Source organism: Chelonia mydas, chromosome 3 (genome assembly GCF_015237465.2).
Source record: "Chelonia mydas isolate rCheMyd1 chromosome 3, rCheMyd1.pri.v2, whole genome shotgun sequence".
Classification (NCBI taxonomy): domain Eukaryota; kingdom Metazoa; phylum Chordata; order Testudines; family Cheloniidae; genus Chelonia; species Chelonia mydas.
Genome location: NC_057851.1, coordinates 188,580,677 through 188,600,787, shown reverse-complemented (window position 1 = coordinate 188,600,787; position 20,111 = coordinate 188,580,677). Strand labels below are relative to the sequence as shown.

General features: G+C 40.0%; 2 protein-coding genes across 16 annotated transcripts in view; one reads left to right on the top strand and one right to left on the bottom strand.

Moving 5' to 3' along the window:
• The window catches only part of UGP2 (UDP-glucose pyrophosphorylase 2), a 40,424-nt gene extending 25,436 nt beyond the window's left edge, over positions 1-14,988 (top strand). For all 3 annotated transcript variants that reach the window (XM_037896078.2, XM_037896076.2, XM_007062879.4), the window contains exons 4-10: positions 5,336-5,521; positions 8,195-8,328; positions 9,000-9,297; positions 10,634-10,831; positions 11,052-11,294; positions 11,870-11,974; positions 14,014-14,988. In XM_037896078.2, coding sequence (XP_037752006.1) covers positions 5,336-5,521; positions 8,195-8,328; positions 9,000-9,297; positions 10,634-10,831; positions 11,052-11,294; positions 11,870-11,974; positions 14,014-14,121 — 1,272 coding nt within the window. In that variant the 3' untranslated portion in view covers positions 14,122-14,988. The remainder of the gene's footprint in view (positions 1-5,335; positions 5,522-8,194; positions 8,329-8,999; positions 9,298-10,633; positions 10,832-11,051; positions 11,295-11,869; positions 11,975-14,013) is intronic.
• VPS54 (VPS54 subunit of GARP complex) overlaps positions 9,175-20,111 on the bottom strand; it is an 82,614-nt gene continuing 71,677 nt past the window's right edge. For 12 of the 13 annotated variants that reach the window (XM_043543979.1, XM_043543981.1, XM_043543977.1 and 9 more), the window contains 3 exons: positions 19,833-19,940; positions 18,683-18,777; positions 14,991-16,173 (listed from right to left, as the gene is read on the bottom strand). In XM_043543979.1, coding sequence (XP_043399914.1) covers positions 16,068-16,173; positions 18,683-18,777; positions 19,833-19,940 — 309 coding nt within the window. In that variant the 3' untranslated portion in view covers positions 14,991-16,067. Of the gene's footprint in view, positions 9,459-14,990; positions 16,174-18,682; positions 18,778-19,832; positions 19,941-20,111 lie in introns of those variants that run through there. The other variant, XR_005224950.2, reaches the window with a different exon arrangement.

The window sequence follows — 20,111 nt, the reverse complement described above, 5'->3', positions numbered from 1 at the left end:
CCCCCAAATAATTCCTATAGCAGATCTTTTAGAAGAAACATCCAATCTGGATTTAAAAATAGTCAGTGATGGAGACTCTACCATGACCCTTGGTAAATTGTTGCAGTTAATTACCCTAACTTAAAAATGTAGGCCTTATTTCCAGTCATCTGAATTCAGCTCTCAGCCATTGGACAGTGTTCTACCTTTTTCTATTAGAACGAAGAGCCCATTATTAAATATTTGTTCCAGTGTACGTATTTACATAATCATGTCACCCTTTAACCTTCTCTTTGTTAAGATGAACAGACTCAAGAAGCTCAATCTATCACTATATGGCATGTTTTCTAATCCTTTTATCATTCTCATGCTTCTTCTCTGAACACTCTCCAATTTATCCTTCTTGAACTGTGGACCCCAGAACTGGACACAGTATTCCAGCAGTGGTTGCACTCGTGCCAAATACAGAGGTAAAATAACCTCTCTACTCCAACCTGAGATTCCCATGTTTATATATCCAAAGATTGCATTCGCCCTTTTGGTTGCAGTATTGCTCTGGGAGCTCATCTTCAGCTGTTATCCACCACAACCCTAAAATCTTTCAGTTACTGCTTCCCAGGATAGAATCCCACATCCTGTAAGCATGGCCTATATTCTTTGTTCCTAAATGTATACATATACATTTAGCCATATTAAAATGCATATTATTTTGTTGCGCCCAGTTTTCCAAGCAATCCAGATCCCTCTGTTGGTGACCTGTCCTTTTTATTATTTACCGCTCCCTTAATTTGTGTGCTATCTGCAAACGTTATCAGTTATGATTTTATATTTTCTTCCAGGTCACTAATAAAAATGTAAAATAGCATAGGGCCAAGAACTGATACCTGTAGGACCCCACTAGAAACTGTGACAAAGTTCGTCCTCTGCTTTAGTGGGTCCTGCGCTTATTGGCGGATTTGCTCGCCTCAGAGGTTTGTGGCAGTCCTCAGTTTGGCCACTTTCACAGCTCAAATCTGCTGTTCGCTCAGTTAGCCTCATCGCTCGCCAGCATGGGGAAAAGGAAGAAGAACAATCCCTGCAGTCTCTGCTGATCCACCTAGTGGATTAGGGAACAGGCCAGAGACCTTCCCTTCTGATGGAACCCACAGTCCAGATCAAATCCTCCAGTATCAAGTAGGGAGTTGGGGGGATGGAGGGAACCCGGGCCCGCCCTCTACTCCAAGTTCCAGCCCAGGGCCCTGTGGATTGCAGCTCTCTACAGTGGCTCCTGTAACAGCTGCGTGAGAGCTACAACTCCCTGGGCTACTTCCCCATGGTCTCCTCCCAACACCTTCTTAATCTCACCACAGGACCTTTCTCCTGATGTCTGATAATGCTTGTACTTCTCAGTCTTCTAGTAGTATGCCTTCTCACTCTCAGCTTCTTGCGCCTCTTGCTCCCAGCTCCTCGCACGCACACCACAAACTGAAGTGAGCTCCTTTTTAAAACCCAGGTGCCCTGATTAGTCCGCCTGTCTTAATTGATTTTAGCAGCTTCTTGATTGGCTGCAGGTGTTCTAATCAGCCTGTCCGCTTTAATTGTTTCCAGAAAGTTCCTGATTGTTATGGAACCTTCCCTGTTACCTTATCCAGGGAAAAGGGACCTACTTAACTTGGGGCTAATATATCTGCCTTCTTTCACCGTCCTGTAGCCATTTGGCCTGACCCTGTCACAAAACACACCCGCTTTGAGATGATTCCCCTGTTTACAATTACATTTTTAGACCTATCCGCACATATTAAATGGATTAAAAACTGGCTGTGTTAATTTTATATTGTTCCACTGTTTTAATCAAAATGTCATGTGTGTCCATGTCAGATGGCTTACATAAATCTAAGTCTATTACATCAACACTATTCCTTTATCAAACAAACTTTCCACCTTATAAAAAAAAAAAAAAAAAAGATTGACAGGATCTATTTTCCATGAACCCATGTTGATTGGCATTAATTTTATTACCCTCCCTTAATTCTTTATTAATTGAGGACCATATCAGCCACTCCATTATCTTGGCCTGGGATTAATGTCAGACTCAGAAGCCTATAATTAATTGTGATGTAAATGCAGCATATACGTATATGGTGCTATACAAGTAATAAACTCTGGACTCTCATTTTGTTAGGTAAGTAAGGAGGAACTTGTTTCAGAATATTTTTATAAAAATTTTTGTGTGAGTGGGTTGGCTTGTTCCCTGGATCTTCCCTTCATGCAGGAAAGGGTGTGGGGGAGCACTACCCCCAAGTCTTTGGAAAAGCCACACACGCAGGGCAAGTAGGAAACTCTACAACTGATGGTACTATGCAGGAAAATCTAAGGTTTCTTATTTATAGAAGTAAAATGCGAGCCCGTAGAGTTACAAAGATTTCCTCTGTTTGCATTTGGTAAACTTCATAATTTAATTTAAGTTTGAGATATGTTATTTATGCTCCATTAAGTAGCTACGGTTGTTCTGTAATGTGTTCTAGTGTTAGGGTATAAGACACTGGCCACCCTCATTTGTAAACTTACTAATCTTGCAGGAAAATTTAAAATGCCATTTTTTGTAAAAATCCATTAAAAGTATCCGTTTCTTCCACTGAAATACCATGCATATTAAACGCAAATCAAATCTTCATTATTAAAAGTTTTTGAAGGAATGGAAACTGGCATATTGCCTTAAAGGTGATTAGTCAGTTACTTATGTTAATAAACACTTTGTGCCTGGGGCCAGTGTTCTAAGGTAATGGAGTAACTACAATAGATTGCACCATGATACTTCTGTTAGGCAAACTTCCACTATTTGAATAACGAGGTTGCAATGGCACAATGACTAACTAGATAACTACGGCCATGTCTACACTACACGCCGGCTCGGCGGGTAGTGATCTATCTGGGATCGATTTATCGTGTCTAGTGTAGACACGATAAATCGATCCCCGATCGCTCTGCCATCGACTCCGGAACTCCACCTCGGCGAGTGGCCGCTGTCGATCCCGCGCCACGAGGATGCGAAGTAAGTGATTCTAAGTCGATCTAAGGTACGTCGACTTCAGCTACGCTATTCTCATAGCTGAAGTTGCATATCTTTGATCGATATCTTCCCCCCCCCCCCCCCACCCCCACCCCAGTGTAGACCAGGCCTAAGAAAAGATAAGTTTAAGAGTAGCAGCCCTGTTAGTCTGTATTTGCAAAAAGAACAGGAGTACTTGTGGCACCTTAGAGACTAACAAATTTATTAGAGCATAAACTTTCGTGGGCTATGGCCCACTTCATCGGATGCATAGAATGGAACAAATAGTAAGAAGATATATACACACATACAGAGAAGGTGAAAGTTGCCACCTGTTGCAAACTGTACAGTTGCAAACTGTAAGAGGCTAATTAATTAAGATGAGCTATTATCAGCAGGAGAAAAAAACTTTTATAGTGATAATCAAGATGGCCCATTTAGACAGTTGACAAGAAGGTGTGAGGATACTTAACATGGGGAAATAGATTCAATATGTGTAATGACCCAGCCACTCTAGTCTCTATTTAAACCCAAGACTATTCAAAAACAGACTCCAAGGAGAAACTGCTGAGCTTGAATTAATATGCAAACTAGATACCATTAACTTGGGTTTGAATAAGAGACTGGGAGTGGCTGTGTCATTACTTCCACCTTCTCTGTGGGTATATATATATATCTTCTCACTGTATGTTCCATTCTATGCATCCAATGAAGTGGGCTGTAGCCCACGAAAGCTTATGCTCTAATAAATTTGTTAGTCTCTAAGGTGCCACAAGTACTTCTGTTTTTTGTTCTTTTTTTTGAGAAAAGATAAGTTCATTTAATGGAAAGCAAGCTCCTTCCTAGTTGTACATGGCAGAATTTAACTGATGTAAGAGTTTCCTTCTAATCTACCATTTTGTTGTATAGGTCAGGAATATCAATTGTGCAATACAGTGTTTTTCCTCTGCACTCAACCAGAACATGAACTTTTTGTTCTCGTGTAATGTGGTTTTCCATTTTTTTCCCCCCCTCTTCCTCCAGCATACCCAAAATGAATGTGAAGTCCTCAAGTTTATTTAGTCCATGTCTTGTTATAAATCAGATGCAGTTCTGCTACATTCCAACCAGAACTGAAGTAATGTGTGTCATTGTGCTGGAAGTTTTTGAAGCATTCGGATTTTTTTTCAAATGCCGTAAATCTGTGTAATGTTTTAATCCTCTAAAAAGCTTCCTTCAAAAGAAAAAACTGTAGAAAAACATTCGATAGCCTTATTGTATTAGATCAATCCAGAACTATTAAAACAACGTCACTGTAACAATTCCTTCCCATTTTCGTGTGTGTGTGTAGGCATTCTCTAGTGAAGTTACAACTGAGGTTTTTTTAGAAGGCCTAATTTTGTATACATACTGACCCACTCCAGAATCCAGAAAAGTAAAATTGATAGTTTCTTTCTGAAATCAAGATAGAACTTTTTCTGCAAAATTTGAAGTGAATTGGCTGAGAATAGTCTGAAAATAGAAGGGTTAGAAGAATTTTGGAACTTTTGCTGCAAGGTGGAAAAAAATTAACTGGACTTAGTACCCGGAACCAACATTAATCTGATTAAAAATTATTTGCAAGAGTTTTTGAAACTTAGCCTGCTCTGCTTGTTTACTCTGGTGACCTTAGTACAGAACATCAAGAAACTGCAGCAAGATTAAGCTACTTTTAAAAGGAAGAAAAAGTCAATTCTTTTTCTTGCACAGAGAAAGACTTGACTTGATTGGTAGGCAGGCTTGCTATTGGGGTGGGTGGGTTGGACTTTGTGAGCTTTAAAAAAAAAAAAAAAAAAAAATTCTCTTGCTGACCTCGGGTGGACCACTGTAAGTGGGGGAATGCCATCCTGATCTACTCCTTATCTCTGTTCGTACCCAGCCCACTTCCCTCTTCCAGCCCACAGGGAAAGTGATGAGGAGTATCTGCATTTGAATAAGGCTTTAACTTTCCTTGACACTTTTTGTCTATATAAAAAACAAAGAAAACATTTTCCAAGAGGAGAGGTTATTTAACAAACTGTATTGTATGTGGTGTTTTAAGCTGTCTAGGGTAGGAACCTTATCTTCCTGCATGTCTATAATATGCTGGGCACTCTAGTGATGCCTCACAAATAAATTTGGGTATTGGTGAAGATTAAATTAACTTCTAAAATTTGAGAAGGGGGGTCTGTCTGTCTGTCTGTTCTGCTAGAAATCCTTTCTTACCCTTCCTCACCACTAACAAGAGCTAGAAAAAGATTTTAGAGGTTTATTTCCGTCACCTCTGACAAACTTACTTGAATACCTTCTAAAATTGCTGCTTCCTTACAGATTCAGCCCTATGAGAAGATAAAGGCCAGGGGGTTGCCTGTTAACATCACCTCAGTCTTGAACAAACTGGTTGTAGTGAAACTAAATGGTGGCTTGGGCACCAGCATGGGCTGTAAAGGCCCCAAAAGTCTTATCGGGGTGCGGAATGAAAACACCTTCTTGGACCTGACAGTTCAGCAGATTGAGGTAAGAAACTTGATCTGCTCTGAAAGCCACTGTGGAAACTACATGCTTTGTGAATCAGAGTGTAGACTAAAACTCTTAGTGAAATTCTTGCTAATATAGAAACACTTCCACTGACTAATCTGACTCAATAAAAAATTGAAACTGGGCCATCTGAGTGGTACTGCTCTGCCCTACTGGGTAGGAAACTGGAATCAGATCCCTGTTCTGCTCTCTGTGTCACTAGTGATTGGGAGTGCTGTGAGTTATTGCACCTGGACTGGATTGTGAGCACCACTTAGTAGTGATGCACACTGCCACTCCTACCATGGCTGAGTAAGTAGCAGCATTAACAGAGATGGAAGGGAATCCCATGTGGTCCTTAGATGGTGACTATGATGGAAGCTTCCCAAAAGAAGACAGGCGGGGAAATGGAAGAACCCCATGCGCTGGGATGCAGAGAATTGCACTGAAAAGACTGGATAAAAATAAAGTATTGCATGTGCTATGTGGATGGAATGTGTGGAGAACCTTAAATAATTGAATTCTTTTGTCCACACCAGCATTTCTCAAAACTGGGGTCTGCGGACCCCACTGATCAACTCCTCCCCCTCCCTCTATCTCCCAGAGACTACTGAAGCCAAACCGGGAGATTTTAGGTGCTAAAAGTCTGTTGGGGCTAAGGCTCCCTGCTTGCCCCTGGCTCCGCACAACTCCTGGAACTCCCTCCCACACCCAAACTCCCTCCCAGAGCTTGCACCCCTACCCCAGCCTGGTGAAAGTGAGTGAGGGTAGGGGAGAGTGAGCGATGGAGGGAGGGGAGATGGAGTGAGCAGGGGGTGGGGCCTTGGGGGAAGGGGTGTAGTGGGCGCTGGGCCTGGGGCTGAGCAGGTGTGTGTTAGGGGTCCCTGAAAATTTTAAAATCAAAATGGGGGTCCTCAGGTGCTAAAGTTTGAGAACCATTGGTTCATGCCATTCTAGACAAGGTTAAATCAGTATGCATGCAAACCCAGACAGTGCTAGTACTTCTAAAGTACCATGGATCAAACTGCATAATTTAGCAGGGCCTTAAGCAGCAAAATCCCAGGTAAACTTTTGATTTTTTTCCCCAAATGCGAGTCCCAAGAGTAGCTTTCAAAGCTTTCTTTTAACCCTCCCTCTTGCCACACCAAATGTTTTTAGCATCATTCCAAATATACTCTCTTCTGAGTAAAGTCCAGATTTTAGAAGTGATTGGCATTCATTCCTCCGAAAAGCAAATGAAAAATTGCAGCTACAGGTTTTGGGAGGGCATTTTGGCTGTTCTGGATTTACCGCTTTACATTTACAGTGCTACTTAGTTAGTTATTCTTACAGTAGATAATTAAGATGGGCATGAAAGGGTAGGAAATTGGCTTGCCCTAATTTCCTCATGCAGTTCATTCTAGTTTTAGGTGCTTACCGAAGTATTTTAGTTTGGAGTACATATATTGGTGTGTCTGGTGGTACGTTCCCCAAGGGCTAGGAAGATGAGCTGCAGTCCCATACAAAGATTTAGTCTCATGCCCGATTCTTGCATTGTGTGATATCCAAGAGGGTGCTTCAGGTGTTCTCTTTTGAGGGTCTTTGATTGTTGATGTGGAGCTTAATGCGCCCACTTTCTGGTCCCCATCTCTCTCTCTCACACACACAGAGGTTTGGAAATGTAAATTCTTAATAGCTGCTCCATTGCTGACATGAAAGTTGCACTTAACAGAAGTTCTTGGAGATCCATGGCAAGGAGCATATTACAAAACTTGTCTTTTAATCATTTTTTTTCCCTTTAAAGATTATTTTAATAGATCCTAACACATAGAGTAGGGTTAAAGACATCGAGAATGTGCCCACACCTTTTTGAATGTATCAGCAGTTAAAAATTACACAAGTGAGTGCCTCAAACGAAATCTGGAGTGAATATTCTTCTTTCCAGAACAGTCCCAATGAAGCTGATTTGATTCACGTCTTATTGCAGTAGAATAATGCCCGTTTTCACCCTTCATGTAGTTAAGGGAGGGGCCACTTCATTTTGGGTTCTGAATTTTTTAATACTTTATACTGTGTGCTCTGTGTACATTAGACTATTATTAAGGATAGGATTTAGTCCCGGAGGTCAGATTCCATGACTTTAACAGACATCTGTGGCTTCAGCTTAAAGAAGCCCTGGCTTAAAGATCTACCATCGATCTTTATAAAGAATCCTAAATACAGAGTGGATTGTAAAACCTTCAAATTGCCTATTGGGATACAATATCGTGCAGAAGGACAAACGGTTTTCTGGGTGTATGTATGTCTGAAATTCAAAGAAAGCTAAGAGTCCCTTCAACATAACCATTTAGTAGCACATCTTGTATGCATTAGCCTACCCTGCTGCACTGTCCAGTTAGAACTGAAGAGTTAAGAACAGAATTGTTGTTAGCTTTGAATGATTTGTATTTGTGCACGCACACATGCACATTTAATTTAGACCTTCAATAATTGTTGTTGTTTCATCATAAATGCTTTGTAGCTATGAAGTTTGTCTTTAGTTAACTGTTACATTTGTGTAGATGTCTTTTTAAGAGATTTTTTTCATAACCATTGTTTGACACAGTCTACAAATAGTATCTAAAGTCTCATTGTTTAGGTGACAGAAATAAAACCCAGTAACTCTTGTTGAATATGATCTTTTTTTCTCCCCAGCATCTAAACAAAACCTACAACACAGATGTTCCTCTTGTTCTAATGAACTCCTTTAACACTGATGAAGACACAAAGAAAATCTTGCAGAAGTACAGTCACAGTCGTGTGAAAATATATACTTTTAATCAAAGCAGGTATCAGAGATTGTTTTCTTCTGTTTGGGGTAAAAGAAACAAGCAGAGCTCTTCCTTGTTGTGCATATTAAATATTTTTGTTAGTTTTTAGGATTAAAACTGGAAGTTTAAAAAGTGAGAAGCCCAAGAACAGCCAGATAAAATTAATAACTAAAAATAAATGGGTGGAAGAAATCTGTGTTTCAAGTTCAGACTTGCAGTGGAACGCAGGAACGTGGGGTTTGAATTCTGAACTGTCTTGGCTGTGAAACCACAAGGCTGGGACTGTCAGAAGTAGGTATGGAGTAATTTGTAGGCTGACCACCAACAAAGTTTGCCCTGAATTGGTCATGTGAGATTCTGGAGGGTCCTGCTTTTTAAAAAGTGAATTCCTGTGGCTCTTGTGACTGCATATAACATGTTCTGAACCCTTGTGGAGGAAGAAACTTGCATTTCCTCTGGCTCCAAAGGGATGATTCATTTAAGTACATACTTAATTGGATATTAACTTGCAGTTTCTGCCCCAATATCCAAGTATGAACATACACAGAAACGGGAGGAGATTGTCTATCTGATTAACTGGCCTAAGAAGTAATAATTTTAAAGCCACATCAAGTCTGGAGTATCCCCTGTGACTGCATTATTACTGCACTAAGATCTGTATCAGAGATCTAATAATTGTCATTTTGCAGGTATCCTAGAATTAATAAAGAGTCTCTGCTGCCAATAGCCAAGGACGTATCTTATTCAGGAGAGAATACTGAGGCGTGGTATCCTCCAGGTCACGGTGATATCTACTCCAGTTTCTATAACTCTGGTCTGCTTGACACACTGATAGGAGAGGGGAAAGAGTACATTTTTGTGTCCAATATAGATAACTTAGGAGCGACTGTGGATCTTTACATTCTTAACCATCTTATGAATCCACCAAATGGAAAATGCTGTGAATTTGTCATGGAGGTCACAAATAAAACCAGGGCAGATGTTAAGGTAAAAATGTATTTGTTCAAATCGATTCATCCACTCACTGTCTTTGTAAAATTTAAGTCTCATTTTCTTTTGAATCAGTAGTTTCAAGCAGATGTTAAATATCACTTCAAATATCTTTAAGGCTTATATACCACAACCCAACAGTCAGCTGTAGATCTAACCTGAAAAAGAAATGTAAAGTCAGCAGGTTTTATGACATATTTACGGTTTTGTGGCATGGAGTGCAGGATAGCATGCTGTTTTGGTCACTCATATGCAAGTATTACAAATAAATACATGTCCTGGGCTTGAACTACTAGCCAGTGCAGCCTATTGTATAGGCCACATGGGTTTTCAACCTGGGGGTCATGACACCCTTCCCTTCCCATATAGCAATATCTTAGAGGACTCTTGAAGAAGCTGAGAACCACTGTGCTACAGTAATAGCATCTCTTGCTGGTTCAGGACTGCCTAACCCACTTCTGTATTTTAAAAATACAATATATAATGCTCTAGAGCCTAAATTTCTGGCAGTCTTGACCCAGCATCCTGCCCTGACCAGTTTCAGGTGGTGAAGTTGGGGTCTCTGACCAATTGTTGGCCAAAATTTAAACCAGAACAATGGTACATGCTGTAAGCATTTTTAACACACAGTGATTTGTACCACCACCTGTAAGGGTCTTGGCCCATGTTTTTTAACCATGAAAAATACTGCTAGTGCCCCATTCATTTGATATTATTGTAAAGGATCTGATTCAACCCATAAAACGAAGGAAATGTAATGTAAGATCAGGGCCTTTTATCCTTTGAAGTCTGATGGGGAAAGTTAACTGATACTGTAGTAAGTGCCACATAGCCTACAGTACACAGTCAGCTGGCGTATCTTATATTTCAACCACAACTTTTGAATTTCCTTTTGTGAAAAGGTTTAATTTAGATCCTGACATGTAACCTTATAGAATTCTCCATTGTTTAATTATCCATCACAAGCTAAAGGTGACTTTTAAATTAACTAAAACTTTCCATAAGTGCCTAGGTGATTTAGGCATCTAAGTCACTTAGATGCTTTTGAAAATTTTTTCCACTATTTAAATGCACCATAAAAAAACTCTTAGGGTTCTCCAGTATCAATAACTGGCATTAACAATGCTAGTGTTCCAGTCAGTTTCTATCACAAGTTAAACAAGTTTTATATAAGATTTGGTATTAGAATGTGATAGGCAAAACACTTCCAACTGCACCTCACTTCACGGTGTGTTTTAAGAAGATATATATCGCATGTTGTTATAAAATATATTTATATGTATAGCATGCTCTTACATGTATTATAGTACTTAGATCTGTTCTGCCTTTGCAGGGTGGTACACTCACGCAATATGATAACAAACTGAGACTGGTAGAAATAGCTCAGGTTCCAAAAGCACATGTTGATGAATTCAAGTCTGTGTCAAAATTCAAAATATTCAATACAAACAACTTGTGGATTTCTTTGCTTGCAATTAAACGACTGCAAGAGGAAAACGCTATTGATATGGAGATCATCGTTAATCCAAAGGTAAGCTCATGGCAGGACTTCAGAGGGAAAAGAGCAGACTGTGCAGAAGTGTCCAACTGTGCTGACTTCTCCAACTTCACCTTTGTTTCCTGAATGTCTTCATATTCTGCATAACTGTCCCCTTTTAAAACAATGTTCATGCTTCTGACTATTTAAAGGTCTGATGGTGAACAAGTATTTGTCTGTGGCGTCATGTTCATGCTACAACTTTCTTTTTCAGACTTTGGATGGAGGTTTAAATGTTATTCAGCTGGAGACTGCAGTTGGTGCTGCTGTAAAAAGTTTTGAGAATTCTTTGGGGATAAATGTACCTCGTAGTCGTTTTCTGCCTGTCAAGACCACATCAGATCTTTTGCTTGTGATGTCCAACCTGTATAGCCTTAATGCTGGATCCTTAACTATGAGTGAGAAACGTGAATTTCCAACTGTGCCTCTCGTCAAACTGGGAAGCTCTTTCACCAAGGTAAACCCTCATAGTTGCATATTTTTCTCAAGAAAAGACTGATGCCCTTCATACATTAACATACCACTAAGAGGAGACTAGGTTACAAGGACAGTTACTTTAATTACTTCCAACTGTGCAAATTATGACTGCTCCCTTGAGTCATGAAATAGTTGCAGTCTTGCAGGCACACATCTTAAAAACATCTGAATATTCACAGCATTGTAACAGCTATCTCACACTTCCTTATCCTTTTTACTTGGGGATAGTAAAGATGAGAATAATGTTTTGTCCATTCTAAAGTTCAGGTTTTCTTTGAACTGCCTAATTTCTAGACAGCATGTATTACTGTTACTTTTGTCCATAATTAGTTTCCCATAACTTTATGTTGAAACTAGCTCTCACACTGCTATCATGGGGATAGTTGGTGACTTACGGCGCTGCGTGATGTAGATTCAAGAACAGATTTAGCTTTAGTTTCATCCTTTCATAACTTGTTTCAGTACTTTCTTCTAGCATTAAACCCTTAGTTTTGGGGAAAAAATACATAAGCAAATGCATCCTCTAAACTATTGCTGTTTTTGTTTTTTGGAAAGGTTCAAGATTACCTGACGAGGTTTGAAAGTATACCAGATATGCTTGAACTGGATCATCTCACGGTTTCGGGTGATGTTACATTTGGCAAGAACGTTGCATTAAAGGTGTGTATGCCAATGAGGCTGACTTGCATAGATAAAATTTTATCATGTTATGCCACTCTAACAAACTAGAAGAGTTGAGCCCATCTAAATTTTATCACAAAACCATGTGCATGCATAAAGTATCTCATGGAAAATTTGACTGTCAACCATTCATATTTTGAGTTAGAAACTGGTCCAGTGACTGCAGAGGTTAATATATGAAGGTGTCAAGGTACTAATATAAGTACACTAACTTCTCACTTAGTCATCCTGGTTAACGTTGTTTGGGTGTTACGTTGTGGATCAATTAGAGAACATGGCTCGTTTAAAGTTGTGCAGTGCTCCCTTATAATGTTGTCTGGCAGCTGCCTGCTTGTCCACTGCTTGCAGAAAAAGTAGCCCGTTGGAGCTTGGAACCAGGGTGGACCGGCAACCCCACTATTAGCTCCCCTAGGTTCCCTGTGCAGCAGCCACCCTGCAAGCTACCAATTTGCCAGCAGTTCAGGTGTCCCTCCCCCCACTGGCATGTGCTGCTCCTGCCCTCTGCCTTGGAGCTGCTCCCTGGAGCCTCCTGCTTGCTGTGCAGGGGGGGGAGAGAGAGAAAGGGGTGCTAATGTCAAGGTGTCCCCCTCCCCCCGCTTACCCCATCTCCATAGAGAAGGGGGGACACATGACAGTACTCAGGAAGGAGGGAGCTTTCTGGCAGCAGCGGCTCTCTCAACTTGCTGATCTACTTAAAAAGGCAATGTACTTAAAGTGCGGTCAGCATACTTAAAGGGGCAATGCGCATCTCTCTCTCTCACACTGGGTGTGTCTCTGTGTCTGCCGTGCTGTCTCCCCTCCCTCCATTTGTTCTGCCTTGTAGAGTGTGAGGCAACAACGTGTTAACCCTTGAGGGCTCAGCCAAGTGCTAGTTCATCATTTAGCCAGTAAGGCATTCCCTGGGAAATAGCCCACCCACTGACTTCACCACCTCAATCAAGCTTCACAATCATCATTGCTGTATATAGTATTAAATTGTTTGTTTAAAACTTATACTGAGTGTATGTGTATATATGTGTGTGTATATATATATAGAGAGAGACAGTCAGGTTCCAGGGAAATTTTTTTCACCAAATCCCCCCCTTTACATTAATTCTTATGGGGAAATTGGATTCGCTTAACATCGTTTCGTTTAAAGTCGCATTTTTCAGGAACCTCACTACAACGTTAAGCGCAGAGTTACTGTAGCATTTAGAAAAAACTCAAATTGAAACAATAACTAGTGGTTAGCATTTTTATCTACAAAGTGTTTTGCAAACTAAGCTAAGACACTTATCTGCTTCCCCTTACTCTAGTATAAGTATTTCACAACATCTGAGGTAGAGGAGCACTATATAACTTCCATCTTACAGATGGAGTACAGAGGCACAGAGACTTAACCCAAGAGCTCATGGGGAGTCTGGGAGAGATGAACCTAGGTCTCCCAAGACTCATGCTAGTGCCCTAACTGCTGGACCAGTCTTCCTCTCCCCTCTAGTCATCAGGTTCTAGATTTCTCTCTGATTTCCACAAGTGAGCATACTTGCAGTATGTTTTAAAACCTCAAACTCACTGTTTTCTGCCCATGTATTAGCAGTAAACAATTGTGGAAGTAGAACTTATATTCTAATCAGGAGGTGTGAGTTCAGCATGCTCTGGGGTGTGACACAGAATAAGCAAAAATTTGGTCAACCCTTAAGTAGGCAGGTATGACTCAGAATACCCACAGGAAGCAGGTCCTTTGAATAAGGATAACTCTGCCCATAATAGCACTTAAATGGGAATGAAATTCTACTCACCAAACAATTGCATAGTTAGTGAAAAGGTTTTACTATCTGTGTTAGACAAAATTTAAAAAACTAAGCTTACTCTCCTACTCTGTTGTCTGAGAAAATACAATGTGTCTGACAGCTAGCCGCCTTGCTAAACTGTGTTATGCTGGGCTGTTTTGTTGCACAGTTAACATGAGAAGCCTTGCTTTCTTACAGATGCTTATGGTATGTTTTTAAATGGACCTTAATGTGCCTTTTTCTATCTAGGGAACAGTTATCATCATTGCAAATCACGGTGACCGGATTGACATCCCGCCTGGAGCAGTATTAGAGAACAAAATTGTATCTGGCAATCTTAGGATCCTTGACCACTGAGTCAATGTTCAGTTTGTAGATCCTGCTAAAACAACCTTATGATGGAAGAACCTGTAGGCATTAAAATAAGTGGCACACAAGGCCTATGCTTTGTCACTGTACCCTGCAGTATTAATTTTAAATAGCTTTCTGTGCTTCCCTTTTTAACTAAACACAGTGCAAAGGATGTGCCGAAGTAATGCTTTAGTCTTTTAAAGGATTCTGTAACTCAGATAATATAACCTTAAAGTGCAATACTGTTTGTCTTGAGACAAGATGGACATAACTTCTCTATAAGAAGTTAAGAGGCTTGCCTCTGATAGTCAATAGTTTTGAATTGCTTGTAACTGCAAAAATAAAGCTGTGAAGCAACAGATGGTTAGCTCCTTCATGTAATTTTTTTATGAAGTGTAAATGACAGGTATGATCAAATTTAAACGTTTCACTACTGTTACTAAGTGAAATAAGATGTTAGAAATTGTTTGTGTTCACAAACCATACTTAACCTAGTCACTTCACACCACATAAGTTAATAGTTAGGAATACATTTGTGATATGACAGTATAGCTTAACAACATTGAGAGGTAAGGTGGTCATTATGATCTTGTGCTCAAGCTGGAATAAACTGTTGTAAATTTACCCAAATCTAATTTTTTTTTTAAAAAATACATCTGGGTGTATGTTTTCTGGTGCATCCTTAATCTGCCCTTCTTTGTAGTAAAAGGGAAAAATCACATGTTGTTCAATGGTGGTGTCCTACATAAGGATCAGTTCCCTGTCCTGATGATCATTCTTTCAATTCTATAGTATTTACCTGTAAGCAACTTATTTTATATGTTTAGTATAAGACTGAAATGTATCATTAAAAAAGTTGGTCTTTAAAAACAAGGGTGATTTTATAGCTTTATTTTGATTGACAATGACATCTGTTATGCTAACAGATAGGCACACAAACACCGTAGACCACTCCATCATATGTAATCATTACAAGGTTAGGCACTCAGACTATGTTTAGGTAAAAAGTTGTGGAGGTGAAATACACAGGCACTTTTACTTAGTACTGGCAGCTTCCAGACTTAAAAGGTAGTATTAGAGAGTCTTCATTCAATCAGCCTAAACTAGTTTCAGCTATCACCTCTCCCAGCTACTGCAGTAGTGTAACAAGGGCGACAGCAGCCTAAAACTTTTTATTCTACTCTTTTTACCCCACCCCCCCCTTGACAGATGCACTCTGTTACACCTTTTTTAAAATTGTGGGAGGGGGATGGGTAGAGGCCACAAACTCTGTGGCAGAGCTAAATCACTGGTTTGGTATCAGTTTGAAGTATCTATCAGCACTACTGATTATTTTAAAATCTATCCAGTAGATAATGGCTTAAGTGAACATACTGTTTACTAAAGTTGTATCTTCTGGTGTCAGTACAGAACCTAGCTGGAAGAAATACCCTGAAACATCTGCTCCCTACATGCAAGCAATTGAGCCATTTATTTCTTATAAAGATCTGTAAAAAAATAAATTTTAGAACCGCAGTTTCATAGAGAAAAACATTTTCTACAGAGTTCAACTGCAAGATTTTATATTTACCATCATTAAATAAGGTGGGACACCATGTGACTTTCATTGCACTAGAGGAAATGTAAAGCATCTTTTTAATATAAAGATATACAGAGCATTCTAGACAACTACAGCTGTGTTACAGCTGTGTGTGTGTGTTTGGATTTGGTCCAAAGAAACCTGAGTCTGTTTCCAGAGAGAATGGAAAAAAAAATTGCACAGACAGCTGATCCCTTGTTTCTTGCTGAAGGACACTCAAAAGGTCACTCAGTCCCTGCAGCTCACTCTGAATCTAGTTCCCCCAAATATCAATAGCATCCTCTCATGGACTCCACTCATAAGTATTCACCTCAAGCTTCTTGAAAGCAAGACATCTGGTGGTCAGAACCAACCGACTCTTTCCAGTAGATTATCACCTCTTCTGATCCCAGATCTCAGCCATGTTTAGGTCCAGATTTTTAAGGCCTCTCAAAGCTTGAAGGTTTCCAGTGTAAAAAGCGACATCTGCTGTAACCAATCTGTAGTGAAATAGATTTTTGTTACAATTCTGATACTAAAGCACTAGTTGAAACAGGATCTGATTTGAGCACATCAGTTCAAACACAACTCATCTCTGTGGTCTTGAGCTAGGTTGAAGTAACTTAACGCCTCTCCATTATGCAATTCTGAACTGAGATAAAAGGGGTTAGTATTTGCCTATGTGACAGGTGTAATGTTACACTACTTACCAACAAAGTTACTAATATCTTTGTCTAGGTAGATGTCTGGTTCCATTTTCCTTTTCTACCCAGTTTAAGATAGATCTAGGGTCAGATAGATCTAGGGTCAGATAAATCAAAGGAAATTGGACATTAACTCCCTTTAGACCCCTTTGATAATCCCAGCCTAAAAATCCTGACTCTTACAGTAATGTGCAATATTAACTCGCTGAATTGAAGTCCCTAGAGGAGCTTGATATAATAAGGAAAAATCATGCTTCCCTCATCTGTTCTTTAAGCACATCAACAAAATGGACAAAGCAGAACACCTTGACAATTTAGACTTCAAAAAGCATTTGATATAATTCCTCATAAGCAGCTACCATGGGAACTAATTGGGGTGAACTGGATTGTAGTCCTGTCATGAGTTAGAAACTGGCTAAGATACAAGAATAAATAGTAAAATTAATAGTGGGGTGTCCAAACATTCACAGTAGAACTGGATTTTAAAATGTACGATAAGTGACTTGGAAAAATCTGTAGGTAAAAATTAGAGCAGTCAGACTGGAGAAGATTATGAACTTCAGGAAGACCTATCAAAGCTAAGTGCATGTGGCAGGTGAAAGTCAGTGGGCATTAATGAACCTACTCATACGCATTTCTGAGTTCTAAAGTAACTGTAGCCACACAGGATGAGATGTTGGCATCTGCGTGAGCAGTAAGAGCTAGTCAGAAATTCACTGAACCAAAACGTTTCACCAGAACACAGGCAGGTTTCCTTTCTGTACAGCTGGAGCTCTGGCAGGGTTTCCACTCTATGGTGCGAGCCCTGCCTACAGCTATTAATGTTACAGCTGCTGTTCAGTGAACAGGACTGTAAGTTTCACACTTAGTTTCAGGGACACCATATTCCGGTGTTTCTGAAACAAAATGTTCAGGCATTGCTGAGAGGCTGGAAAATTTTGGTAAATCTGTTTTCATTCCAAATCAGAACAAAAGCAAATTCAAAAATACCAAAACTCCAGGCGAGCTGAAATCCCCGCGTTTTGGCCAGCTCTAGTGAGTAGTCGCAATCATCAACCACAATTTTAAGATGCATAAAGGATGAGAGAGAGAATGCTGATAAAATGCTAGTCAATAAATTAGTGGTACACCCTCACCTGGAAGACAATTAAGCCTTGACTACTGAATGGACCTGGCAGAAATGGAAGGGGTTTGGTGTCAGGCATGGAAATAGTTCTCACACTCTTCCTATGGGATTGTTTAATTTATGGAAAGGAGATGAATAAGTGGGGACATAAGAGTGGTGTACAACATAAAAAACTGGTTGGAGACGACGAACAGCACTCCTATTAATCCTGTTATCACATCAGAACAAAGGGACATTCGATGAAATTAAAAAGTAACAAAGCTGAAAAAGCAATCTAATGAAATACTTTACACAAAGCATAATTAGCCTATGGAATTCACTGCAACTACGTCTCACTGAAGCCAAGGAATTAAATATTTATATGGGTAACAAAAATGTCCTCAATTCATTAGACTGGTTAAAGAAAGAGAATAAACCCTCAAGTTTCAGGAGGAAACTTGTAAGAGGAGTTAGGGAGAAACTTCCACTATAGGTAGATTATTCAATAATTGTCCACGAGGAGGTTGTTTGCACTTTTCTGTGAAGTACCTGGTGCTGGCCACTGTCAGATAGGAGACCCGGCAGCAGAACTATCACTGATCTGATCCGGTATGGTAATTCCTATCAATGTATTTGGGGGAGGGAAAAAAAGCAGTACGGGAGACCTGTTGGCATAGGCTCTGTTTAAAAAGAATCAGAATTCTTTATGGAGAAAAATGCCCTACTGCTGGTTCTGCTTTAAAAACATTTCCTATCGGGGAGCTCCCTGTAGACAGATAAAACACTAATTCTTGATAATAGTTAGCACCTTCCGGCCCCGCATCTGAATTCATTCATGTTTCCAAGGTGCTTTAAGCGTCACGTGAGGTAAGTAACGATTGTCAGCACTGGGCACAGGCAGATGAAACAACACATCCAAGGTCTTTCAAACCTGTGACAGCGCAAGGAATATTACCCAGATTTATTGCCTCCCAATACTTTTTTTTTACTCAACAGACTACGTTCCCTCTCCCTCCCCTATTTTCTCTAAAAGCAGAGCCCTGTTTAAGTTGCACCTTTTAAGCAGGACAGGGCCCCAAATAGATCTTGCATTCTAAACACAGCGCATAGTGGCGTTTGATTACAGCAGGTGGATTTATGAGAGAACTAAGCGTTGTCGCTACTGCGGAAATTCGTATTAAAACGAGTGTCCATACATACCCATTCTGAGGTCCTCCATCATTGACTACATTTAAGTGGGCCAGCTGCCTCTTCAAATGAAGTTTGTAGCTTGCATTAATTCTTAAAAACAACATCTAGAACAAACCATAAAACCCAGTAACCTGTGTGTCATAGCATCAGAATAAGGAACTTCACTTCATTCATATCATACTTCCCCAAAACTCTCTTCTGTAGCACGGCCAGCAAAAAAATTAGGAGTGCACTAACACTAATGGATTACAACCATTTGAACCTCTAGGATGGGTGCATGCCTAAACCAGCGTTTTTTATAATGTGTCTTTCCCTCCGTACCCTCTCTACTCCTGTTGGACGGTCTGTTCTCTCTTGTCTATCAAGCCCAGGATTGACATTGTAAACTCTTTGGGACAGGGACCTGTCTTCTCTGTCTGGCAGGCACCCAGCACACTTGTAGGTGCTCTAAAATAATAAACTCTCTTTCTTGTACTGTAACCCTTACATAAAACAAAAAGATCAGTTATCAGCTATGGGTTATTTAGCACAATTCTTACTGACATAGGAGGTAGACTGCAATCCAATGCATTAGGTGACAGAATGGTCCTTCCTGGCCATCTATAAAAGCACTGACTGTAGCCTAATCTTATAACGAGCACACCTAGAAAAGATTGGGCTCATAGCAGATTTAGTGACATGAATAATCCAGTGCTGTACTTACATTTGAACTGCGTGACAGACACATAAAACGGCTGTTCTAGTGTAGACTTCAGTAATAATTCTGGGAGATTCTCAGCATGACCACCCACAATAGCCAAGTTATTGCCCTTGTGTAGAATTTCCCCCCTAACTCCTGTATTTAGGATATCTACATCTAGATATTAAGCACAAGGTTGATGCAAAAGGGAAGTGAGTCAGCTCCGTCTTGCCCTGGGGAGCTAGAGCTGAGCAATTATTGCGAAAAAGAACCCCCCCAAAAGAGAAAAAAGATTCGATTCGAACTGAACTCACTGCAATGGTATTTGCAATCCCATTTGTTGTTCACAACACAACTATATTCACTTGATATTTATTTTTTTTTTGTCTGTGGAAAGCAGAAGTGTCCCAAGTACTGGTAACGACGTGTGGTTTATGATGGAAGTGTTACAATAGCTACAAAACAACTTCAAATGCTCACCTGCGTTTGCTCCTCAGGGAGGAGATCACATATAGCTTCATGCATCTTTGCCATCTGCTTACAAATATTCCTGAAGCAGGCTGAAGGAACAGGAGCTTTCACCTCATACTGGTAATAAAGACAACATTGGTCACTTGTTTTTAGAAAATGGTCAAAAGGAAAATGTTCTTGGCTGCCTCCTATGCTGCTAGGCCTTCAGATATCATCAGCTAAAAGCTGTTATTGATCCATGGGCAGCTTGCGTTATAGAATCATTGGCACTTTACACTTTATAATCAA